Source organism: Epinephelus lanceolatus, chromosome 2, assembly GCF_041903045.1.
Source record: "Epinephelus lanceolatus isolate andai-2023 chromosome 2, ASM4190304v1, whole genome shotgun sequence".
Lineage (NCBI taxonomy): Eukaryota > Metazoa > Chordata > Actinopteri > Perciformes > Serranidae > Epinephelus > Epinephelus lanceolatus.
Window position 1 is genome coordinate 2,560,654 of NC_135735.1, and position 27,343 is coordinate 2,587,996.

A 27,343-nucleotide genomic window follows, 5' to 3' on the forward strand; every position below is an offset into this window, starting at 1 on the left:
CGAGATACTTGAACTCCTTTGCTTGAGATATGCAATATAACTACGACGTTGTTATACATTTCCCTCTCATTATTATCATTTTATTTATTGCAGTAGTGGTGTTAGTAATAATAATCATGGTCCAAGTAATATTTTAGTCTTTTCTTACTGAAAACAAAAAGTGTTGGTGGTGTAAAAAGTATTAAGACAGACAAACTGAGATCGACTTCTCAAAGTATTGTTGAAGTAAAATAAATAAATAAATAAATGTTAGTAATAAATATGATGAATAATGACTGGTTCCCCACTGCACTTTTATTTTTATGTTGTATATGGTGCAACTTATTGCTGCAATATAAGTGTACTTTCTTGTACATGTATGTATTTAATCTAATTTTTAAAATATTTCTTTTTTTTTAATTAATTAATTTTTTTATGTTAATGTTTTTTTTTTGCCTGTGAATTATTTGGAATGTGCTTGGCTGTATAAACAGCTGAGCCTAATAAATGCTGAGGATAAGGTGAGGAATGTTATTAATAGCATTTAGAAAATGCAGCTCACACGCAGCACGTGTAAAATGTGATGTCATGCATGTAGTAAGAGGTCATTTCTACTGAAATAAAAATGTCATTAAGAAGTAATTAGACGCACCGCCCGGGTCAGAGGGGCGGGGTCATGGTGCTGAGGTTTCTTCCTGTGAGCTAAAGGAAACGGACTGAAGGATTTTCCCATTAACCCAGCAGCAGCCTTATTGTACGCACACAGTGTGTATATAAAGCTTTGACATGGAGCCGGACACATTGACAACTCTACAGGATCAAGATGAAGAGATCCGTCAGTCTGCACATCGTAAGACTGACTACTGACGCTCACACACACTTCCGCTTCATTTCAGAACCTCCAGACATTTAAAGCTGTTTTTTGTTTTATATTTATAGATGCTTTCAGTGAGCTCACTGCTCATCTTCAACCACCACCCTTCATCCTCATCCTCTTCCTCCTCCTCCTCTTCCTCTGCTGCTGACGGGAGGTCCAGCAAGTGCATCGACCTGCGCCAGGTGAACAGGACGGTGAGCAGGCTTCAGAGGTACTGGGAGTACTGGAACGAACTGTGGCTCCCAAAAAACCTGCAGGACACGCGGACGTGCGCGCAGGTGGCCAAGGACATGCGCGGAGAGCTGAGTAACCGCTCGCTGTCCCCGTGGAGGTACAGGTAAGAGACTACATGCAGCTACGGACACCGTGGAGGGACAAACACGCTCACAGACATCATGACGGAGCAGAAATCACTGAAACTACACAGGTGCAACAAAAACTGACATTTTACTCAAGTAACAATACTGCTGTGCTGGGAGAAGGATAAGATAAGGAAGGATAGGAAAGTGATGGAAAAGTACTGAAGTAAAATTAGCAATACTCTGGTAGTTGAAGAAGTACTCAGACTTTTTACTAAGGTAAAATTAACAATACTTTAATGGGGAAAGAAGTACTACTCAGACTGTTCACTGACGTAAAAGTGGTAATACTGCAGTAGCAAAAGAAGTACTCAGATATGTGAAGTTAGCAATAGTACAGTGATAGAAAAAGTACTCCGATTTTTTACTGAAGTAAAAGTACTAATACTGCAATAGCAGAAGAAGTACACAGATCATTTCCTCTGGTTAAAGTAACAGTACTGTGACAGTGGAAGAAGTACTCTGACTTTTTACATCAGTAAAAGTAACAATACTTTAATGGGGAAAGAAGTACTACTCAGACTTACAGAAGTAACAGTAGTAATACTGTAGTGACCCTTCGCCTATCCAAAAAAAGGCCACCACCACGGTTGTCGTTTGAGGTAATTTATGACGCGTGCAATGCAATCACAGACGATCTTTCCAATGCTCCAATGTTGATTTATTACTTACTTTCATTCAGTTCAGGTACAACCATTTGTCACTCATAAACCAAAAATAAGCAAACAAAATAACTCGACTGTCGTCTCCACAGCGCCTGGTGCATGCAGCACGGTCAAAAAACTTTTCGCCTCCACACAGCAACACCTGTGTGTGGTTACACCTTGACTATATAAACTCTGGCGCTGCCCAATTGCCAGTACCACTACTCCCCCATGTGGCGGGAGTGTAACAAAAAATACAAATAAACACATTTAATACAAATGGCTCTCACAAATACTGTAGTGGTGAAAGAAGTACTCAGTTATTTTACTTAAATAAAATTAGCAGTGCTGAAGTGTAGAAATACTCTAAGTAGTGTTGTCACGATACTGAAATTTGTAACTTCGATACAACAGCTTAAAAAATATCAATATTCAATTGTTGATACCACAGAGAAAAAATGACATTGAGGGTTTAATTTTATTTTTTATTGAAGGATAAATATAACTGTAACATGACAACAACTTTTTTTCTTGGTTAGGTCGATTATCAATTATAGATGTATAATCGATACTTTTAGCAACACTAGTACAAGTAAATGTCCTTTATTCAGCCTTTTGTATAAGAAAGACTAGCAGTACTGCAGTGTAGAAATACTCTGTTACAAGAAAAAGTCCTACAATCAAAATTTACTTTAATAAAAGTACAAATGTATCAGCATCAAAATACACTTTAGGTACCAAAAATAAAGGCTCTGACACACCAAGCTGACAGTCGGCCGTCAACCAAAGTCGGGCCGTCGGTGAGAGTCTGTCGCCCTAGTTTTTGCGGTGTGTCCTGCACCATCAGCACTTTGGTGTTGGCAGCTTTTTGGCCGATTGAGCATGTTGAATCAGCGGCAGAGCTTGACGGTGAGAGAGGTCACTCTGATTGGCTGTTCAGATTTTATTTCCTCGCCCCTGTAGCGAGTGAATCTGCCTGTAGTGAAACCGGGGCTAACTGGTGCTTCCTCCTCAGGCTCCACTTCACTCAGCTGCCCCACAGACCCGCTGCTTCTTCACACTTTAACCTGAATAACAAACCGGAGCTAGCTGGGAGCGGCTAGCGGAGCGTTAGCCGCAGCATGACCGGAGGGAAGCACAGCCAGTTAGCCTCCGCTAGTCTCTGAGCTAGCCCCGGCTCTCCGTTTGGATCCAACCGGAGCACCGAGCCCTGGTTTGTTATTCAGGTTAAAGTGGGAAGAAGCAGCGGGTTTATCGGGCAGCTGAGTGAAGTGGAGCCTGCGGAGGAAACACCGGGACCGTCTGGATGTAATAGTCCGTGGAGGTGCTGCGGTGCTCGGCTGCACAGATAGGAAACCCCTCGGCTGACAGGATGTACCACTCTCTCACTCCGCTCTCTCTCACGCAGGCGCAGAACGTACGTGCTACTTGGCTGTCGGATGTAGTCCGTGTAGTGTGTTCAAATGCAACTGACACAGGGCGACGTGAGGCGACGTAGACGACACAACAGTTGGCCTTCGTCGCAGCTAGTTCTTTGATGTCTGTTTCAGAATAATGTGTAATGTGTATATTATATCACAGGATTTTAAGTATTGATGTCAACTTGATGTCGGGTTCCACCCAAGATGTCGGTGTGTGGGTCTGGTGTAATATCACAGTTTCTGAAAAGCATTTAAAAATATTCAGCTTGGGGCCGGACCAGAGGAGGTGTCCCATGGTCCTCTGCTGATTTACATTTTGGGCAAATTGGAGAAACAGAGGCATAAAAGTAGCGTAATTTAGCACAGGAGTGGTTCAGCCTGTGAAGCACTTTAAATTGAATTAGTTGGTGTCTGGAATTTATGGAGCATCTATGAATGTCTTGATGTTTCCAGGTTTCATCATGACCGTAGTGCCAAAGTCTCCCAGGTCTCCTTTGAATACTGGGTGGAGACCGAAGGAATGAAAGTGTCAAACGTTTCTTTCTGGGGTCACAGTAGATCAACAATAAGAACACTTCAACCACAGACAGAACTCATTCTGATTGCTGCTGTCTGTTTTGTCTGATTGTCTCCTGACAGACTGGACCGAGAGGAAAACAGGGATCCTCACGAGATCCTGTTTGCCGTGTGTCTCTGTGAAGGCTGCATCATCAACCAGCGTGAAGACATGAGCTACAACTCTGTGCCTGTGTTCGCTCCGCTGACGGTCCTGAGAAGAACTCTGTGTCCAAATGACCCAAACAAATACGAGGTGAAAAAGGTTTTTATTGAAATCCCTGTGGCCTGCACATGTGCTGTGCCAAAGTACGCTGAATGATCAAAGAAACTATCGTAATCACATTGGTGCTGATTCTCTATTAACCAAGTTAACCAAAAACTAAATATTCCCTCCTGCAGCTGGGGGTTAAATCTATTTCAATGTGATCTCTGAAGGTGTCACTAGTTATTTTTGTTTGTGGGAAATGTTTTCTCATAATTGACTAATTTGACGGTGTTTTGTGTCAGTTTGAGCCAAAGTGAAACCAGAACTTCTGATGTCACGTTAGTAGCCCTCAGTAGCTCTGAGGACGACGGTTTAAGGCCCCGATCAGAGAGTCAGTGTTTTGCAGGTTGTAAAACACAAGGTGCACCGCACTGCCTTTTTGGTTGAATCCTGCCCTGATCAGACGGAGCGCTTTCTGCAGCTTGCTGCGTCTTTTTTATGTAATAATAATAATAATACATTTTATTCAGACAGCGCTTTTACAGCTCTCAAAGATGCTTTACATTTAAAACCAAAGAAAAGAAGTATACATATAAGTGCAAAGAGATAAACAGAAGACAAGGACGATATACAACAACAAGGTGCAAAAGCATAGTGCAAAACAAAGAGAAGGAGGGTGCATGAGAAACAGAGAACAAAAAGCTAATGTTAAAGGTTAAAAGCGGATTTGAAAAGGTGGGTTTTGAGGAGTGATTTGAAGGTGGATGGATTTGGACAGTCACGGATGTGTATAGGGAGGGTGTTCCAGAGGGAGGGGGCGGCTATGGAGAAGGCTCTGTCGCCTTCTCCATAGGGGTTATGTTCATGGGAGCGGGAATATGTCTTTGCACCAGTGATTTTTTGGGTTATTCGTCCGTCTCATTCTTGTGAATTCGATATCTCAGAATTGGGGAATTTCTTCAGACTTGGCACAAATGTCATTTTGGACTCATCAATGAATTGATCAGATTTTGGTGGTCAAAGGTCAAGGTCACTGTGACCACGTCTGTCCCATTCTTGTGAATGCGATATCTCAAGACCGCCTCGAGGGAATTATTTGAAATTTGACACAAACGTCCACTTTGAGTCAAGGATGCAGAGGTGGGACCACGTCAACTCCCAAGTCCTCTTCAACAAACACGTTGCCAATATTAAATTTACAAAACTCATGAAGGCTTTTAAAAATGTACTTCTTAAAGCAGGTTTATTAAAAAGTTCCTTAGCTGTTAAGCTAACGTTACATGAGCATTAGCTTGCTATGTTAATGTTAGCCTCCACTTACTGATCTTTGTGCAGCTAGAAATGTCGAACGAAGTTAGGAGTTGTTGCATCTTTGTCTGTAACTTTTGACCCGCATGTTTTGCATACCGCAATTCGCCCTGTTAACAAACAAAAAATAAAATAATGAAATGTTACTGTTGTAGTGGCTCCAGGTGGAGCTGGGAGCGTGCCTATGTTCCCACAGCTCTATGTTCCCACAGCTCTATGCTCCCACAGCTCTATGTTCCCACATTTCCTTTTTCTTAAATTTATATCAGATTTACATAAATATGTACATACATAATGTATGTATTCAGGTACATATGCATGTGTGTGTATGTATGTATGTATGTATGTGTGTGTATGTAGGTATGTATATGCATATATGTAGCATGTGATTGTATTACATGTATATACCGTATGCGTATTTGTACTTATCTGGTTTTGTTTGTCTGACTTAAGGAAATGAAAACAAGGGTTCGCTATTTATGAGCTCTGCTTCAGCCGAAACCCTTTTCGATCAGCCTATTTTATTTTTTCTTGAAACGTTTGTGATTGTGACGATTTCTGCTGCTGCTGATCGAAATAAAATTACTCATTCATTCATTTACTATAAAGTGCTTCCAAAAAATCTTGTGGGAGGATAGGACTTAAATTGAAGGGAAATGTAGAAACACAAGACCTAATTTTGAAAATGTCCTAGAAATGTAGGAACATAGGGCCTAATTTTGAGTAAAATCTTAGAAATGTGGGAACATAGGGCCTAATTTTAAGAAAAATCTTATAAATGTGGGAACATAGGGCCTAATTTTGAGTAAAATCTTAGAAATGTGGGAACATAGGGCCTAATTTTAAGTAAAATCTTATAAATGTGGGAACATAGGGCCTAATTTTGAGTAAAATCTTATAAATGTGGGAACATAGGGCCTAATTTTAAGAAAAATCTTATAAATGTGGGAACATAGGGCCTAATTTTGAGTAAAATCTTATAAATGTGGGAACATAGGGCCTAATTTTAAGAAAAATCTTATAAATGTGGGAACATAGGGCCTAATTTTGAGTAAAATCTTATAAATGTGGGAACATAGGGCCTAATTTTATGAGAATGTCGCAGCAAGCGAACACGCCGTCTGCTGACAGGTTTAAACCAACTTGGCCAGCAGACTTTGCTACAGGTTGATTGGCAGTAGAAACTGGCGGCTGCTGGTGATTTGACCAGCGAAGTGTCAGGTGACACCATCAGTCGGCTTGAGTCGAGCTCAGACTGGCCAGTTCACACCGCTGCACCTTTCTGTATAAACGGTTTTATCTCAAAGCAAATCTCTGGTCTAAATTAAGCTTTAGACATCTGAACCTCTTTTTTGTAACATGTCAAAAGCAAAAGCTAAACATGTCAAATATCGTCTGAAAAGTAACCAGTTAGAATAACGTCAGATGAACAGAGTGCAGTAAACAGTAGAGATGTAGTGGAGTTGAAGTATGACGCAGCATAAAATGGAAATACTCAAGTATAGTTCAAGTACCTCAAAATCATGCTGAAGTCAGGCGTCAGAGCCGCCGTCAGAGATGGTCAAAGGGTACAGATGACCCCGGGCCAAGGCCAAGGGGGTCTATGGCTGACCTTTAAATGAGATCAAATGCAACAATTTACCTACTGACGTATATCACTGACAATACAAGTTATATGTATTTACATGATGAATAAATGTATTTGAACACATTTCAACGTGTCATCTGATGCCCATGCCCCGGTTCTTATTAATGCCTCTGCACACAGGGTGACCGTAAACAGTCTTGAAATTGCATCCAGTAAGTTTCGACACAAACTTCCAATAAATACAGCCATATAAATTTTAATCCAAGCCCAGTCAAAAACTGCTTACTGGCATGAATTTAAATACCATGGCCTACTTCAGCTGGTGACATAAGCCATCTAGTGGTGTGGTGGGCTAATACCTTTAACACAAATCAAACATATAGATCCAAAAAGACAGAGGTACAAGTAGATACAAAATACACGTGGAGATATGATTAATTGAAATATATTCACAGGAAGTATAAAAACGTGCAGGGTGGGCATGGATGAGGGGCCCACTTTTGAAAATGTTGTCTCCCTGCTCATGTTTCCTAACGGCTGGCCTGACTGAAGTCCAGTACTTGAGTAGATGTACCTGGTTAAACGACTGCCTACCAGCTCCTCTGAAGCTCACCAACTGACAGATTATATCTCATTTGCTTTACCAGCAACAGTTCCAAAAACCTCAACCCAAACCAGGCTAGCTGTTTCCACCTGTTTCCAGTCTTTATGCTAAGCTAAGCTAACTGTCTCCTGTCTGTAGCTTCATGTCTAACTGACAAACCTGAGAGTGTTATTGATCTTCTCGCCTCGGCAGGACAGTGTGTTTCTCAAAATGTCAAACTATTCCTTGAAAGCAGGACAGTATTAGACATGTGCACGTTAAGTTACACACGTGTCACTTTAGTCTCTAAAACACACTTTGATTAATTTACATTTAAAAACTGTAAAACATCAAACACCTCTCTGAATTTCGGAGCTTTGTGAAGTCCTGTGTTTGTGAAATGAGCCTCATCAGGCTAAATGTGAGAACTTTAATTATATTTTTTTAAATATATTTTTTATTCATGCAGTATTTTCAAATTGTGATGCAGATGTAATGCAGTGGTAAAGCACATGTAATCACTGTGAGGAGGCCAGTGAACTAATTTGTTTTGAAACTGTGAATGTCGGCCTCTGTTGGATAAAATGTGTAACTGCAAGTTACACTTCACATTTATTATTGGACTGTTTGTGCACTGTGGGACACTTTATGAAGTATTTGTAAACCTTGATCCTGAAACAGGAGTAAATGTGACAATTAAATATTGAGAAATGATCCTTCACTGGTCCAGTGTTGAAGTTAGAGTTGTTGTTCTGTCTTGTGTAAAAAGCACACACACCTGAACTGCTGCTGATCTCATCTGAAACAATAATTCAACTCTGTTCATGTTCTTTTTCACTTGTGCTTTTTAAACAAATATTATTTACTAAAACAAAAATAAAAGGTTTCATTGAGCCATTTTGTCTGTTATTGTCTTTGAGTATCTGTCACGTAAAAATACAAAATAAATTGTATACTAGTCCATAGCCATTGGTAGCTGTGTCACCTTCTACCTATGCCAATCCTCAATGCCTATGTGCAGTTTCACATAGATTGACCACGTCAGTGAGTAGAAAAACATGGGACAGACAGAATGACTGACTGACAGAATGACACACTGACAGTTTCCGTGATTATGTACAGCATACCATACCATGACTTAGTCATACCAAACATTAGAAAACACCAACATTGGTCCACAGGGGGAGCCACAGCGATCGGTCGCATTTTAGCCATTTTGAAGCATTTTTCTGTTGTTATAGCGCCACCCAGTTGCCAATTAGAGTTAAATTTCTCCAGTCACCTTGAGGCGTCCTGTTCTACATATCTACCAAGTTTAGTAAAAATCCATATGGCGGTTAGGCCTAGATAAGAAATGAGCTCTCTAGCGCCCCCATTTTGTTTGATGGGATCAATAATGGTAGCCTGGTTCCAGACCATAGACCCCGCCCACTCAACTGAGTAGGCTTGCATTACTGGTCTGGCATACTTCAATGAATTTGCGATTTATCTCGTCCAAACGATGGACGGACCAATGAACGCCGGGGGTCTAGCAATTAGCCAATCAGCGCCACGCTGATGTCAAGCTATACGCCGGTGGGTAACTGGCGAGGATAGCAACAATGGCGACCGCTACAGATCCTACAGACCACATTAACGATGCTATTGAGGTATTTCGCCACTACTCACATTATGGAGGATCAAATTAAGGAAGCTGCTAAACTAGATTTAACGGCGATGCAGCTGGGCGTGCATGACGATGGAGACATTTTAAACGGGCAATGCTCGCTTGTTTTTGGTACCCCCAAGGCATGGATACTAATGACGTCACATTCTGGGTGAGTCGTTGATCTCTACTGATTGGTTAGGGAAAAAATCAAATTCTCTCCCCCTTGTAAATCGCCTTCAATGGAAGCCATGTCAGACTGAAGGTTCTGGGAGCTTCAGTCTGACACTCAGGCTACAATAATGGAGGGGTCCCCTCAGATTATGTGTGGTCATATGCCTACAAAGTTGCGTGGTGATGGGTGACACCCTTGAGATGTTATACACCTTTATGTTATGAGCCACGCCCTCCGCAATATTCATTGCCTTATAGAAGCTCAGTTTTAGTAAGTTTTCCAACTTTTGCCAAGAGGGAACTTTAGATATTGGTCCCTAGATTATGTTCACCCAGTTTCATGCAGATCGCTCAAACTTCCTAGGAAGAGATCCATTTGAAGTGTTTTTCAAAAAATTCAAAATGGTGGAAAATCTATATAAGCAGAAGTTATGGGTTCTTGAGGCAAATGTGTTCCTCATGAGGAGAGGCATCTCTGTGCAAAGTTTCATGTCTCTACCACGTACGTCGTCGTCGTCGTCATCGTCGTCGTCCTCCGCTTATCCGGGTCTGGGTCACGGGGACAGCAGCCTCAGCAAAGAAGCCCAGACAGTCCTCTCCCCAGCTACTTCCATCAGCTCTTCCGCGGGAACCCCGAGGCGTTCCCAGGCCAGCCGGGTGATGTAGTCCCTCCAGCGTGTTCTGGGGCGGCCCCGAGGTCTCCTCCCGGTTGGACATGCCTGAAACACCTCCCAAGGGAGGCATCTGGAAGGCATCCTTACCAGATGTCTGAACCATCTCAGCTGGCTCCTCTCGATGTGGAGGAGCAGCGGCTCTACTCCAAGTCCCTCCTGGATGTCTGAGCTCCTCACCCTATCCCTAAGGCTGAGCCCAGCCACCCTGCGGAGGAAACTCATTTCGCCCGCTTGTACTCGCGATCTCATTCTTTCGGTCACTACCCAGAGCTCGTGACCATAGGTGAGGGTTGGAACGTAGATCGACCGGTAAATTGAGAGCTTCGCTTTCTGGCTAAGTTCCCTCTTCACCACAACGGACCGGTTAAGTGCCTGCATCACTGCTGACGCCGCCCCAATCCGCCTGTCAATCTCCCGCTCCATCCTACCCTCACTGTGAACAAGATCCCGAGATACTTAAACTCCTCCACCTGAGGAAGGACCTCCCCCCTGACCTGGAGTGGGCAATCCACCCTTTTCCAGCTGAGGACCATGGCCTCAGACTTGGAGGTGCTGATTCTCATCCCAGCCGCTTCACACTCGGCTGTGAACCGTCCCAGCGAGAGCTGGAGGTCACTATTCGATGGAGCTAGGAGGACCACGTCATCCGCAAAAAGCAGGGACGAGATCCTCCCGTCACCGAACCTGACACCCTCCACCACTCGGCTGCGCCTAGAAATTCTGTCCATAAAAGTTATGAACAGAACCGGTGACAAAGGGCAGCCCTGGCGGAGTCCAACCCTCACCGGGAACAGGTCCGACTTACTGCCAGCCACGCGAACCAGACTCATGCTCCTTCGGTACAGGGACTGGATGGCCCTTAGCAAGGGGCCACCAACCCCATACTCCCGGAGCACCCCCCACAGGATGCCCCTGGGGACACGGTCGTAAGCCTTCTCCAAATCCACAAAACACATGTGGACTGGTTGGGCAAACTCCCATGCCCCCTCCAGCATCCTGGCGAGGGTAAAGAGCTGGTCCACGGTTCCGCGTCCGGGATGAAAACCACATTGCTCCTCTTCAATCTGAGGTTCAACTATCAACCGGACCCCCTTCTCCAGCACCCTGGAGTAGACCTTACCGGGTAGGCTGAGGAGTGTGATCCCCCTGTAGTTGGAACACACCCTCTGGTCCCCTTTCTTGAAAATGGGGACCACCAACCCCGTCTGCCACTCCAGAGGCACTGCCCCCAATGTCCATGCAATGTTGCAGAGGCGTGTCAGCCAGGACAGCCCTACAACATCCAGAGCCTTGAGATATCCAGGACGAATCTCATCCACCCCCGGGGCTCCTCCGCCTCGGAGTTGTTTCGCTACCTCAGCAACTTCTGCCCCAGAAATTGGATGACCCGCCCCCGAGACCCCCGTCTATGTTTCCTCACTGGAATACGTGTTGGTGGGATTGAGGAGCTCCTCAAAGTATTCCTTCCACCGCCCGACAATGTCCCCAGTTGATGTCAGCAGCTCCCCGCCCCCACTGTAAACAGTGTGAGCAAGTTGCCGCCTTCCCCCCCTGAGGCGCCGGACGGTTTGCCAGAACCTCTTTGGAGCCGATCGATAGTCTTCCTCCATGGCCTCACCGAACTCCTCCCACGCCCGAGTTTTTGCCTCCACGACTGCCGCTGCTAATGCGCTCCACTTGGCCCGCCGGTACCCGTCAGCTGCTTCCGACCCACAGACCAACCATGCCCTGTAGGCTTCCTTCTTCAGCCTGACGGATTACCGCCGCAACTGGCCCCAGTGGCCTTGCGGCCACAGCTCGCAGCCACCGCCTCGACAATGGCAGAGCGGAACAAGGCCCATTCGGACTCAATGTCCCCCTCTGCCCTCGGGACGCGGTCGAAGCTCTCCCGGAGTTGGGAGTTGAAGATCATCTGGACAGGTTCTTCCGCCAGGCGTTCCCAGCAGACCCTCACTGTTTGTTTGGGCCTGCCAGGTCTGCGCGGCGTCTTCCCCCACCATCTGATCCAACTCACCACCAGGTGGTGATCAGTTGACAGCTCTGCTCTTCTCTTCACCCGAGTGTCCAGAACATACGGCTGCAGGTCAAATGATACGACTACAAAGTCGATCATTGACCTGCGACCTAGGCTGTCCTGGTGCCACGTGCACCGATGGACATCCTTATGTTTGAACATGGTGTTAGTTATGGCCAAACTGCGACCCGCACAGAAGTCCAATAACTGAACACCACTCGGGTTCAGATCGGGCAGGCTGTTCCTCCCAATCACACCCCTCCAGGTCCCGCTGTCATTGCCCATGTGAGCGTTGAAGTCCCCCAGCAGAACAATGGAGTCCCCGGTCGGGGCACTGTCCAGCACCCGTCCCAGGGACTCCAAAAAGGGTGGGTACTCTGAACTATTGTTCGGTGCATAAGCACAGACAACAGTCAGGACCCGTTCCCCGACCCGAAGACGCAGGGAAGCAACCCTTTCGTCTACCGGGGTAAACCCCAACGTACAGGCAGAGAGTCTGGGGGCTATCAGAAAGCCCACCCCGGCCCTCCGCCTCTCACCCGGAGCAACTCCAGCGAAGGAGAGAGTCCAACCCCTCTCAAGGACTAGGGTTCCAGAGCCGGAACTATGTGTCGAGGTGAGGCCGACTATATCTAGCCGGTAGCGCTCAACCTCTTCCACAAGCTCCGGCTCCTTCCTCGCCAGAGAGGTGACATTCCATGTCCCAAGAGCCAACTTCTGTAACCGAGGATCGGACTGCCAAGGCCCCCACCTTGGTCTGCTGCCCAATCCACATTGCACCGAACCCTTCTGGATCCCTCTGCAGGTGGTGGGCCTGCAGGGGGACGAGCCCATGTAGCCCATGTAGCCGGTTCGGGCTGGACCCGGCCGGACCCCATGGGCGAAGGCCCGACCACCATACGGGGCATGAGATATGCCCATTCAAAGTTTGACATTTCAATGGGTTGCTATAGCGCCCCCCTTTGGCCAATTGATGTAATATTGCTTCATTGGCATCCTCCCATGACCCTCTACCACTGTGCCAAATTTCACATGGATTGACCAAGTCAGTGAGGAGAAAAACGTGGAACAGACTCACAGAGACACAGTTTTCCTCATTATATAGATTTTAGTAGTCACATTAAGACATTTATCATGAATGGATTTTGAATGTGATTTTTGATTTTGGTCTCACTTTTAAATTTGGAGCTACATCTCCCATAATTTGGGGGATTTGGGGAATGGAAACAGGAAGTGTTGCTGTCATCTGGTTTATTTTAGCCTATATTTGTTTACATTTTGTCAAACTGGCGCCATTTAAAGCATGCCGAATTTACTATGAGCACCTCGTGCTTGTAACTGACCCACGGATTTACAGAGAACCATCACTGGATTTCTTTGATATTGAAGAAAACTTGTGTGTGTGATTATTCTCAGGCAGGTTCTGAAGTTATGGTGCGTCTTTTCCCTGTGATCTCTAGGCAGATTTATGGGTCCAGTTATTATCGGATAACCTGTCATTCATTTGGTTCTTCTTCGAGTCATTTTGTCTGTTGTGTTTATATCTTCTCTCCTCCATCTGAATTACAGCCAAATAACATCTTTCATTATCTGTCATGTAAAAACACAACAGAAACTGTAGTTATAACCTCTCAGAGTCTTTCAATAAAACGTGACATTTAAAGCCTCTGAGGGCAGAGCAGGGACAACTTGTCCAGTTGGTCTCGTTCCTTTGAGTGACACGTGCTCACTTCACACAGGTAAAACATTTTAAGTCCATACTTCATCTCAGGTAAGTTTCCATCCAACAGTTCAGCTTTAACACGCTACAAACTCCTCATGCTGCTTCACTTAACACGTTTGCTTCACCCCGTCTCACACCTGCTGCTCATCACCTGCACCTTACCTACATCACCTGTGCTTTGCTGTTATAGTGCGCCACCCCGTGGACAAACAGCAGAACTGCATCTATGTATATGAAGTCAACATTATTTAAACATGAATTTAAACAAAAACAAAGAATGTTATGTGGCTTTTTTTGTAGAAATAACCAGGACCAATCTAAAACAAAATATAAAAAAAAAATACAAATTATAATGATATAAATATATAGAAATATTCTAAAGAATATGAGAGGCAAAATGTCTTCAAGAAACGCAAGCAAGTCCAGTTGCCTATGATATAGCACTTATGAGTTTAAAGAATATACAATTAAAAATAAATACAATTATTATAAAGAAATTATTAGATATATGCTTACCCTACATAAACTATACATGAGGTATAAAAAACAATTCAGTTAAAGAAATAGTTCTTTATTTTCTTTGGTATTTTTTTTCTAGTTCATATATGCGTTGATGATTTCTGGGTGATATGTGTGTTGGTGTTATTATTATTATGTGACAAAAACTTTATGCAGTAGCTAGTCTGGGTGCATATCTAGTAACCAGCATGCCTTAGGGCCCGTCATAATAATATGCACTGGGGCCTTTTGTAACCACTTTACACCACTGCATCTGAGTGAGGTTGAGGGGTCTTGATGAGTTTGAAGGTCCAAAGTTTCTAAATTATTTTACTGAGTGAAATATTTTCTTTATAGAAACATAGCAGAGAACCATAACAAAGTCACCAATAACACACATGGTAGTCCTCATAATTTTTGTTGGTTTTCTAAGTAATCTACCAGTAGATGCCCCAAATTACCCGACTTTACCTGAGTAGAAACATGAAGCAGAAAATAGAAGTGCCTCAAAATTTAATTTAAAATCAGTATTTGGATTAATGTACTTTCCATCATTTGCTTGTAACAACCTAATGAAAATAAACTGAACACACCTTTTCATATAAATAAACAGTTTTCCCACAATATAATTGTCTTTTTATTCACATTATCCAGTTGCAGTGTACAAAATGTCCACTTGGTGTCTCTGCATGACAACAGGAAGTTAAAAAAGTAAAATAGATTTTTAAAAACCTGTCCCTCTGTGAGGCAGTCTGTCAGCAGGAAGCTGCACATTCACATCACATATCTGAGGTTTTCTGTGACATCTGTCATCAGAGTTATGACCTGAAGTCAGGGAAGCTTACATTCATTCATTACATTCACATAATAAACTGGTTTCTTTGTTGTTGCAGTGATCACAGCTGAAGTCACAGATTACAGGAGGAGACAGTACAGTGTACATCTCATATTATACAACAGTTTAAAACCTGTAAACACTGTGAGGTGGACGGTGCGTTAGGTGGAAAACTTGTTTGTCTTTATCTTATTAATGAAAAGAGGTAATTTACTGTAGCGCCTTCAGTGTCATAAAGTGCTTTAGACATAAAAGGATGGATAAAAACATTAACAGACTGAAGTGAGGTGTGAAGACGAGTCATAAAAGTATCACAAACACAAACTTGATTTGAAATGATGACAGCAAATTCATAGAAAATCACACAGTTAGCATCTGAGGATAAAATCAGTTCATTTCTGACAACCTGTGGAAGTTTTTCACAGCACATTTTTCTGCCATGACGGACGGAACAAGAGCACGTCTACATGACGAATGCAAAAAAATATACAGGTCACAGAGCGAAAGGGTGAAAAATACATTTAACTCATGCATGAGCCGTGATGATCTAATCCATCAATTCAACCACTTAGAAAGGATAAAGTCATTGTCAGTTTATGTTAACATCTGTCCATGACCACGTTTATTCATTGTATGTGTCACTAAATCAGCTTGAGACCAGCGTGAGTCTCATGCGTTGGATGAAGCAGAACAGAACCAGCTCTCATAGAAACATGAAGCTGGTCAACAGTCAACAGAAACAATCTGATGTTGACAATCACATTTCTGTTTTTCTTTCAGACTTCGTCAAACTGTTGACACAAGCTTCAACATGTCTGTCCATTCTGCCCTGATTCCTCAACTTCCCCCCTCAGGTATGTTTTTTTTACTCTCCACCTCCCGGACCAGTTTGTCCAGTAAACTCCCACCAGACAGATTTTACCAGCAAACGTCAGAGTGACGGAGGGTCACTGGATGATTCCTTACAGCACTGCCCATCACTGTCAGTCAGTATTTAAATATGTGTTTTGTATCCTCATCATAAAGTTTCACATTACAAATAAACAAAAGTAATAAATTAATTATCACTGGACATTGTAAATAACTCCTGGCAGGACGGCAGTTGTGTGCATTTTATTTTGAGTGTTTATCAGTGACCAAAACTATCTGCACAAACGTTCAGTCAAAAGATTTGATTTCCCTTAAAACTAGTCTTTAATGAATCAGACTAGTAACATGAAATGTTTGACACTAGAATAAATAACTTTAACAGCCCAGCTATGGGGTGCCGTTTGTAAAGTGTCTCACGCTGAAAATAACATCAACATTTTGCCACATTTAGCTTCAAACAATGTTTAAAAAAGTGTTGTGAATTTTTTAACATCACCTTTTACCACATTTACAGCAATATTTGTTAACTTAGAAATATATTAAATAGTTAAATCTAAATATTAAATGTGGCACCTAAATGTTAAATCTAAATATTAAATCTAAATTTAAATTTAAATGTTAAATCTAAATGCTAAATATAAATATAAATGTTAAATCTAAATATTAAATATAAATATAAATATAAATGTTAAATATAAATCTAAATGTTAAATGTTAAATCTAAATGTTCTGGGTGAAACTAAATATTTAGCTAATATGCAAATTCACACTGCCGGTCACCGGAAGTACCAAAATAAAAGCTTGAGATGGTCAGACTGTGTTTATAGAATCAAATAACGAATTAAAACCAACTTATCGGGGGAAATGAACACTTGAACATACATTAGTGTGATAATAACTACCTAAAATATCAAAAAACATGTTTGGAGAAATTTTATTTGACGTGTACTTTGAGTTGTTAGTGTCCCTTCGGAGGGAATCACCTTGTTGTTTACAAATACTTCCGGGTAGAAAACCAGCGGAGTTTAGCTACATATATATATGCATATATCACATTTTTCACGTCACTATATCACTGTTTAGACTAATCTGGTGTTTGTAAAGTCTATAAACACAATGACTGAACAAACATTACTATCACGTTCTGAAATTAATAACATGGTTATCGTAGATTAGCGGGGCTAACCGTTAGCTGTTAGCCCCGTTAGTGGTGTCTGTAATGACTCATTAACTCTAAACGGTCCGTGAAAAAAAAAAAAAATTCCAGCGGATGTCTTAGTTACAACATGATTGAGCTAACTGGAGTAGTTTCATGTCGTATCCGACAACGGGAGGCTTTTAACAGATGACGTCCTGATGTTAGCTTTGCTGCTGCTGCAGCCACTGATGCTTTCTAGACATCGTGATTTCCCAAAACTGAATAAATACCACACATCGCAACACCAAACTGCTTTGCTAGCTCAATCATGTTGTAACTAAGACATCCGCTGGAAAAAAAATTTTTTTTCACGGACTGTTTAAGAGTTAATGAGTCATTACAGACACTGCTAATGGGGCTAAGAGCTAACGGTTGTTAGCTTAGCGTAGGTTATTAGTCCCTCCGAAGGGACACTAACTACTCAAAGTACACGTCAAATAAAATTTCTCCAAACATGTTTCTTGTTATTTTAGGTAGTTATTATCACGCTAATGTATGTTCAAGTGTTCATTTCCCCCGATAAGTTGGTTTTAATTCGTTATTTGATTCTATAAGCACAGTCTGACCATCTCGAGCTTTTATTTTGGTACTTCCGGTGACCGGCAGTGTGAATTTGCATATTAGCTAAATATTTAGTTTCACCCAGAACATTTAGATTTAACATTTAACATTTAGATTTAACATTTAGATTTAGATTTAATATTTAGATTTAACATTTATATTTATATTTATATTTATATTTAGCATTTAGATTTAACATTTAGATTTAGATTTAGATTTAGCATTTAGATTTAACATTTAGATTTAATATTTAGATTTAGATTTAGATTTAATATTTAGATTTAACATTTAGATTTAGATTTAGATTTAATATTTAGATTTAACATTTAGATTTAGATTTAGATTTAATATTTAGATTTAACATTTAACATTTAGGTGCCACATTTAATATTTAGATTTAACTATTTAATATATTCCTAAGTTAACAAATATTGCTGTAAATGTGGTAAAAGGTGACGTTAAAAAATTCACAACACTTCAACATTGTTTGAGGCTAAATGTGGCAAAATGCTGATGTTATTTTCAGCATGAGCCACTTGACAAACGGCACCCCGTACCCAGCCACATGAAGAAAATGTTGGCATTGTACGATTCTGCAAACCACATTATGTTTGCACGATTCACATGAATCATATAAATGTTTCTAAAGTGACGTAGTGTGTGAGCTGACTCTGTCTGGAGGAGATGGTGAACGGCGAGAGACACCTGCCAAGCTGCAGGTCACTGTTCAACACCAACAAACAGCAAAACCAGTTGTTTCTTAGCGAGTCATTGCTGCATTTTCAGCAGCTTTTTCAGCTTTTTTTGTCCATCCTCCTCAGTGCCATGAGAAGAGGGTGTTTTTCATTGAGACGCTGCTACTTTTCCAGCAGGTATTATACCTAAAGCTCCAGACCACTGTTTGAGAACAACAAACAACAAAACCGACTATGTTTAGTGACTGATCGCTGTTTTGAGAGTGGGGATAGTTGCATGAAAAGTGGTTATTCTTTATGGAGACATTGCTGCATTTCAAGAGGGGATTGTGCTTAACCATAACCGAGTGCTTTTCTTGCCTAAACTTGACCACACATAAACCACAGCATTGTTGAAACATAAAGTAATAATCTACAAATATTGCAGAAACAATACCAGTATTTTTTCTGGTGACTGGGTCAATGAAATGTGACAGTACAGCATGTATCAGCACGGCCACGAGACACACAAACAACAAAGTTCTTTAAAGTTCAGGTGTTGTTGGAGGTTTGACCTCGTCAGTCTTCTTCATGCATCCTCAGAAGGAGGTGAAATTAAACTCTGTAGCAGCTGAAGCCCAAATTATCACCCAGGCTTCCTTAAAGTGGAAAGCATTGAAATGTTTGAATACTAAACTGAGATAAGGCACTTTTCAGATAAATCCAGGACAAAATGTTTTCTCCGGTGCAGAGTCGCCCCTGAATGTTGTGACGGGTCTCAACACGTCTCATGCAGGAGAAAGAGGGACGTTTTCTGTCGCTACAGCTGAAGATTGTAAGGTTAAACAGAGCTGCTGGGATAATTGGCACAGTGTCGCTGTGGCTCTTGTTACAGTGTTTGTTAAAGGCTGTAACATATTTGTGGTGACAGCTACATGCCTGACACACTTGAGGTTTTAATTTTTTTATTTTAGCTAAGTGGTGCCTCCGCCCAGTTATTATTAACTGTGATTACTTCACCACTTCTTTATATCTCATTATATAAACAGTTGTACTAATAATTAAACATCCTCCAAAGCCTTTCTCTTGAAGACCTGCCCTCAGATAACAGCTGTCTGTTTCCTTCATATAGTTAAATGTAAGTTCACCAGCTCAGCAGATGAGGACGGACTGAGAGTTTCTCAACCTTTCATAGTTTGCTCTGATTGAATTTGTAGTTGTGCCCAAAATGCCAACTTTTATTTTCTTCTTCAAATTTATGGTTGAGAAACTAAAAGTGCCACATTTTCACTCTCAAATCACGAGACTGGAGGAAATGTTGAAAAAAGGAGAATTACAGTTTAACATACAGTCTGTGCATGTTTTACCCCTACAGCTCCATATTTTCAGTATTTTTTAAAATACTGGATTTAAAAATCTCAGCCACTGTATTTCATACTCAGATTCTTAGCTGCACTCAGTTGTAATAAATTGCACTTGATGACTGGAGTCAGTTTTGACCTACAGTGCAGTGAGGTGACCTCAGTGTGACAGAAAACCCTGTCGTTGAGTGTTTAACACTTTGAAACCTGAGAGCAGAGCAAATTTGTGAATTCTAGGATAGTGAAGGAATAACCTGCCCTCTGATTGGCTGATTGCCTTCGTTTGTCGGAGTGGTTAGGGTTAGGATAAGAATGTAATAAGTCAATCAGAGGCAGAGTAAGGCCAGTCCTTTGCCACCCAAGCATTCACAAATTCATGAGAGGGAATGGTTTATATGTATAAACATCAATGTAACAGTTACTGTGTATGATTAGCGCGTTGTTAACAAAAATTAGGACATAAACCACATGAAAAATAGAATAAATTTGGAAACAACCCGAGAAAATTCAGTCTCGTTGATCAGTATATTAAAAGGACAGTCCACCCCAAATCAGAAATACATATTTCTCCTCTCACCTCTGGTGCTATTCATCACTCTGGATATATTTGGTGTGAGTTGCTGAGTGTTGGAGATATCAGCCATAGAGATGTCTCCCTTCTCTTCAGTACTAGATGACACTCAGCTTGTGAGCAGTTTCATGGAGGAACTATTTTCTTTCTACTGAACTACACCCACCAACAGTATCACTGCACAGAAGGAAGTGTGTATCTACTCATGGATGACAGGCTCGTGCTCGTGACAGGGCCAGATGTTAACCCCAACAGCCTCCTTCTGAGCTGTGACATCAGACAGACCCTCCAAGCTGTTGTGTTGTCATGACTGCGACACTTAATGCAAATTCAACCAATCCCCATGAATTCTGAGCGACCTTACAATTTTACCTCAACTTCTCCACAAATTTCATGTCAAGCAGTTTCACATAGGAACTATTTTCTTTTCTACTAAACCACACTTGTCAACCGCAACACAGAAGGAGGCGTGCATCTACTGCTCGCTCACCTAGCACTGCTGACCTAAGCTAATCAGCCCCTCCAGAATTTGGGGGCTTTTTGGGGGGAATTGTTCTCGGCAGGTTTTCAAAAAACAAAAAAAAAAGTCTTGTGATGTTTTTAGGCATTTTTTTTGGTGATGAAATTGTGGAGGCCAGCTACACAAATATCTGTCATTTTGTGTATAATTCACTGAATTCATAAAAAGTCAAAGGCAACTTGAATAAAATTGTTTTGAGTTTGTCATTTATACACTCATTACTCGTTACCATTACAATCTGCACATTAAATCGAACTTCAGCATGTGCAACAGATGTGCTGCAGCAGCCTCTGTCATGCTGATCTGTCTTGTTTTGTGTTCTCAAAGTGTTTCAGTCTACAGCTTTGTTTTGTTGTAGATATGTGTTTTGTGCCATCTAGTCTCATTATACACAAGAGAGGGCAGACATCTCTACAGCCCGTATCTCCAACACTCACCAATAAATAGCACCACAGGTGACAAGAATTTTGATTTTGTGGTTGGTCTGTCCTTTTAATGGGTCGTACAGATGCTTTTTTGTGCCCTCAGATTCATTGTTTTTAATGTAGATGTGCAGAAGGCACTCTCAAACGCCAGTGCGATGCCATCGTGGCACACACGCCTTCCCGAGTGCCTGTTTTTCAGGGTGTGACGGCTGCACCCTGACATAAACTGAGCACAACTTTTAGAGTTTTTGCACCACATGACGGGCACCGACCAATCACAGCTGACAGATATCTTTCCTTCTTGAGTAAATATCAGTCTGTGATAAATATGGAGGAGAAGTTGATCATGTTGGTGCAGAGCTGTCAGAGCGTCACATCTGTCCCACAGACATCAGCTCTGCACTCAGGATTTCAGATAAATAGGCTACGATACGGTGCTTTTTGAGGTTGCTTAGTAACCTCAGACGCAACCTGCCATCGTCGGCACAGAAAAGAGTACCCAACGCCTGACCTTGTGTTCTCCAGGCGGTTAAAGACGCAGCATGTGTACAGCTCCTAAGTCCTTCTTTAGCTGCCCTGTTATTTATAGATCAGCAGTATGGACCCGGCTTTTTAAAGTCCTTCCAGTCAGCCACGCGGTCCCTGTTTCCATTTACAGTTGTGGCTATCAGTCTGGAGTAAGCACAGCGACTGTACATCACAGGAAACACCTGAAAATACCCCCAGTTTGGAGGGTCGGTGGGAGGGATGCCCAGGTGCTGCATACACAACCCCAGATACACGTCTTCAATGTAGAAAGCTTTAATGTGTCTGGACGCCTCCACGAGCTTTTTAGGGAGGTCAAGAGACAAAACGTAGCCCAGACCCAAAGCGTAACGAGGGTACTGTGGCTGAGGGTAAAGCTCCACAGGGAGGAACCACTTAGACTTCGGATCTCTCAGGACCATAGCTCCTCTCGCCACGAGTCCTGTCATGTAGTTTGACTTTGGAGCGTTCAACAACATGTTGATGAGATTGTGCACGTTCAGAAACATGTCCGAATCAATCTTCATGGCGTAAGAGGCGCTGGAGCAGTACGAGTCCAGCCACTCCATCATCACCATGGTCTTGATGGTCAGGTTCTTGTAGCAGTCCAGGAAGTTGCTCTGGAGCAGGTCCTGATGCTCTCTGCTCTCCTGCAGCAGCTGCTCGTGGAGCTGTGGCGCTCCCTCACCGCTGTGCAGCCCCAGCAAGAAGAACAGCTGCACCATTTTGCCCAGTACCAGACTTTCACTTCCCCAGGTGCTGCGGATGATGTTGCGATGAGCCCTGTTGCTGGGCGCCAGAGGAACCATCAGAACCAGGAAAGGCTTCTGCTGCTCGCATTTCTTGGGCTCGTTTATAATGAAGTGGTACTCATACGGGTATTCCACGACGTACGGGCCTGGAGATACATAAGGAACCGGTGTTGGTGGCTCGGTCTCATTTGGTGTCATCAGCTGAGTCACCACAGAAGCTTTTGTAGGCTGTGGAGTCGAGGTCGATGTGTTGGGCTGAGATGTGGTGGTCGTTGTGCTCGGCTGTGGAGTCGTTGTCATCACATCTGTCACCTGAGACAATGACATATTCCCAGTTTGAGGGAATGCACTCGAGCTGGTCTCAGTTGGTCCAGATCCACCTGTTATGTTGCTGGAACCAGTCGTGTTGGCAGAGAAGACGTGTTGTTGCTGACTTTTGAATGGATTCCACCACTGGCTGGGGTTCCAGTCCGGCTCCATCTCCTCTCTGTTTGTGTAGAGAAACAAAACTGCAGCCAGCACCAGGATGAAGATGAAAATGTGACGCCGCGACCGACTACACATCCTCCTGCTGTCCGCCAGTTTCCATCCATCCACCATCCCCTGACTGAGAGCAGAGACGAGACAGTTAGACAGACACTACTGACATGTAGTACATTTACTCAAGTACTTGTACTTTACTTGAGTATTTCCATTGTATGCTACTTTAATATCATTTAGCATTTAGAATGCAAATAGCATTTTTAATAGCATTTAATAATAATACAAAAAAACATTATTTTGAAATGGGTTATTCTGCATAATGAGTGATTTTACTTTCTGAACTTTAATTTGATACAAATACTTTGTATTTCTACACTGTAGTATTTCTACTGTTATTTAAGTAAGAACTCTGATTCTAAAAAAGTTGGGACGCTGAGTAAAACATAAATAAAAACAGAATGCAATGATTCATAAATTATTTTTTGACCTATATTTGGTTGAATACAGGAGAAAGACGGGATATTTAATGTTCCAACTGATAAAGTCAGTCCATAGGTCTGTACGTCTCATTCTAGCGATATCTCAAGAACACCTTTAGGAAATGTTTTCACATTTGGCACAAATGTTCACAACGTTGATTAGATTTTGGTGGTCAAAGGTCAAGGTCAGTGTGACCTGGTCCATCTCATTCTTGTGAACGTGATGTCCCAAGAACACCTTGAGGGAATGTCGTCAAGTTTGGCACAAATGTCCACATTGAGTCAGGAAATAACTGATTAGAATTTGGTGGTCAAAGGTCACTGTGACCCATCTGTAACATTCTTGTGAATGCAATATCTTAAGAACACCTTATGGAAATTTCTTCAAATTTGCCACAAATGTCCCCTTGGACTAAAGAATGAATTGACTGGATGTTGGTGGTCAAAGGTCAGTGTGACCTGGTCTTTCATTCTCGTGAACACAATGTCCCAAGAACACCTGGAAGGGATTTCTTCAAATATGGCAAAAATTTCTCCTTGGACTAAAGAATTAACTGATTAGAATTTGGTGGTCAAAGGTCACTGAGGCCCATCTGTAACCTTCTTGTGAGCGTGACATCTTAAGAGCACCTTGAGAAAACTTCTTCAAATTTGGCGCAAGCGTCTCCTCGCACTATAGAATGAATTGATTAGATTTTGGTAGTCAAAGGTTAAGGTCAGTGTGACCTTGCATCTGTCCCATCCTTGTGAGCACGATATCTCAAGAAAACCTTCAGAGAATTTCTTTGAATTTGACACAAACATCCACTTGGACTGAAAAATGAACTGAACTGAATTTTGTGGTCAAAGGTCAGTGTGACCTTATAAAACATGTTTTTGGCCACAACTGAAAAATTCATACACTAATTCTGACAAAACTTGACATAAATGTCTAACAGGTGAAATAATAAAGGTCAAAAGGTCAAAGGTCAGCTTGACTGTGACATCATCATGTTTTAACGTCATATCTCAGGAACAGAAGGGGAGACATTTGGTCAGATACTGAATTGGTGACTCTAATCCTGAAACTGTGCTGATTGTATAGATCTTCTGTGCTGCTGAGGAAAAGATGTATATAAGGTATCCGTGTTTACACAGACAAGTAAGACAACTATAAGTGCAGCCTGACAGGTTCCCAGAGGCATAGATATCTGAGGCGGCAAATCTAGTTTGTAAATATACACTCATTCTGAATTTGATGCCTGCAACAGGTTCTAATAAAGTTGTTCCAGATGCCTGTTTCCCACTGTGTGACATCACCTTTTCTTTAAATAACCCTCAGTCAGTGTTCGTGAGCTGAGGACACTAACTGTTGAGGTTTCTTTTGCGTGATATCTGACTTCAGTGTCTCAACAGTCCGCGGTCTCTGTTATCATATTTTGTGCTTTATGATAATGTTCACACATGTTCAGTGGGAGACAGGTGTGAGACCATGATGCCACAGGCACTAACACACCTCCATACTGTCACAGATACTTTGAACTTTGAGCTGGTAACAATCTGGATGGTCCCGAAGGACACAACGTCCACGATGGACTGATATGACCACAGCACACTTTTCCACTTTGTGTGCGTCCGTCTCCACCTCACGTAGTGACCGTGTTTGCTTGACACTATCACCTGTTATCAGTTTACCTGTTCCAGGTGTTTTTGAGCATTCAACAACTTGCACAGTCTTTCTGCTGTTCCAACTTTTTAGGGACATGCAGGCTCCAAATTCAGATTAAGTATATATTTATAAAAAAAACAATAAGGTTTATCAGTTTGAACATTACATATCTTGTCTTTGTAACGTACTCGGTTAAATAAAGGTCCAAAAGGTTTTTACAAATCATTGCATTATGTTTTTATTTACGTTTGCACAGCATTACAACTTTTTGGAATTTGGGTTGTAAAGTACCTACGTACTTCTTCCAACACTGCAGTACTTCTACTTTTACTTAATTAAAAGGTCAGAGTACTTCTTTCAGTGCTACGGTATTTCTATTTTACAGAAGCAAAAGTTCCAGGTACTTCCTCCAACATTGCAGTACTGTTATTTTCACTGAATTAAAATATGTGACGACTTCTTCCACCCCTGCAGTATTTATAAAGATAACTAATATCTGTTTTTAGTGTTTCTACAGTCAAATTTACAGTATTTAAGTATTTGATAAAATAAAAGCTATAAAATGTTTCTCAGGCTGAAACACAGGACCTGATTTAAGAATAACAGATGAAATGTTGTTGCTTTTACACATTTTTTAGTTTTTTCCCTCATCATTAACAGCCCTGCTTCTGCTTCAAACACAAAAAGCTTCAGGAACACAGAAAAAATTAAAACTGAACACGCTGACATACCGTTGTCCCCCCTGAGCAAAGACACTCTCCAGCATGTTGACGCTGTCCCGTCCTGAGATGTGGGTTGTCGTCCTTTAAGATGTGCAGCAGAAGAAAACGTCACACTGAAAAATTCATGACAGGACTTTGAGGCGTTCAGTTGCAGTTGAAGTGTGACTACCTGTTATCTGTTACCACAAACTGGAAGAGCGAACAGCTTTAGCATACTCCCAGATGTTAATCCAGCCACATCCAGCCATCTCTGTAACTGACTGAGCTCCTCTTGTGCTGCTCTAGTTGTCGAGCAAGCTGCTGGCTGCTCAGGTAACCATGGCACTGTGTTTTTACCTGCAGGGGAGACACACCTTTGTTTGCTCCACCCCTCGGTTTCCCCTCAAAGCCAGTGTAAAGCTGGATAATCCTCCAGAGGCTCTGGAAACAGCTGTGTGTGTGTGTGTGTGTGTGTGTGTGTGTGTGTGTGTGTGTGTGTGTGATAAATGTACTACAGACTTTGGCAGCATTATTTTTATTTATTAACAAACCTTGGTGGTAGAGTTGTTTCTATTATTTCATAATAGGTGGTGAGGAAGTTTTTACATCCTTTACTTAAAGGGACAGTACTGTGTATGATCAGCAGGTTGTTAGCAAATACTAGGAAGTAAACCACATAAAAAAAATAGAATAAATTAGGTAATAAGCTGAGAAAATTCAGTCCTGTTTATCAACATATTAAAGGGACAGTCCACCCAAAATCACAAATGCATATCCTTCCTCTGACCTGTGGTGCTATATATCAGTCTGGATACTTTTGGTGTGAGTTGCAGAGTGTTGGAGATATGTTGGAGAGACGTCTGCCTTCTCCCCACTATAATGGAACTAGATGACACTCAGCTTGTGGAGCTCAAAGCGACAAAAAGTACATTTTAAAATCTCAACATCAATGTCTCTTTCCAGAAATCATGAGCCAGTTACTCAAGATAATCCACAGACCTTGTTGTGAGCAGTTTCATGCAGGAACTATTTTCTGTCTACCAAACTACACCTGTCAGTAGGGATGGGTCCTGAAACCTGGTATGAAATGGGCCCCGGGGCCGAATTAATAAAGACTGTGGTATTGATTAGCTCTGACCTTAACGGTTCTGCTCTCAGTACTGGAGAAATTCAGATGATATATTTCTTGTTACATAAATGTTATCTGTACAGTTTTTATCTCACTGACTCTGGACCCGGGTCCAGGGATGGGCAAAAATACATCAAAATGTATTTTGATACAAAATACAAAATACCCCTCAAATAAATGTATCAAAATAAAATACATGTATTTTGTATTTTCAAATACAGAAAATACTTTTTTCTTTTTCTTTTTAGCAGCGACTCGCAGCTCTATAGGTCAGTCTGTCGGTTGGTTGATTGGTCAGTTGGTCGGTCAGTCCACAAAGCTTTTCACGAATAACTCAAAAAGTCCTTGACCAAAAATGCTC

The 27,343-nt window shown here is 42.0% G+C and overlaps 2 protein-coding genes across 4 annotated transcripts in view; one reads left to right on the top strand and one right to left on the bottom strand.

Annotated features, from left to right (window-relative positions):
• Positions 1 to 646: 646 nt before the first annotated feature.
• Positions 647 to 27,343, top strand: part of LOC117259205 (interleukin-25-like) — a 30,071-nt gene continuing 3,374 nt past the window's right edge. Inside the window, exons 1-4 of one of the 3 annotated variants that reach the window (XR_013492455.1) lie at positions 647 to 829; positions 919 to 1,193; positions 3,920 to 4,091; positions 15,866 to 15,939. Coding sequence is in view for 2 of the 3 variants with exons in the window: in XM_033630487.2 (XP_033486378.1) it covers positions 803 to 829; positions 919 to 1,193; positions 3,920 to 4,157 (540 nt within the window). In the remaining variant the exon portion in view is untranslated. Of the gene's footprint in view, positions 830 to 918; positions 1,194 to 3,919; positions 8,416 to 15,865; positions 16,054 to 27,343 lie in introns of those variants that run through there. The other 2 variants (XM_033630565.2, XM_033630487.2) reach the window with 2 other exon arrangements.
• Positions 18,162 to 26,145, bottom strand: LOC117259118 (beta-1,3-galactosyltransferase 1). The gene is made up of 2 exons (XM_033630389.2): positions 25,884 to 26,145; positions 18,162 to 23,149 (listed from the first exon to the last, which is right to left on the bottom strand). The coding sequence occupies exons 1-2, from the start codon at positions 25,916 to 25,918 to the stop codon at positions 21,856 to 21,858; spliced, it is 1,329 nt and encodes a 442-aa protein (XP_033486280.1). The 5' UTR covers positions 25,919 to 26,145; the 3' UTR covers positions 18,162 to 21,855.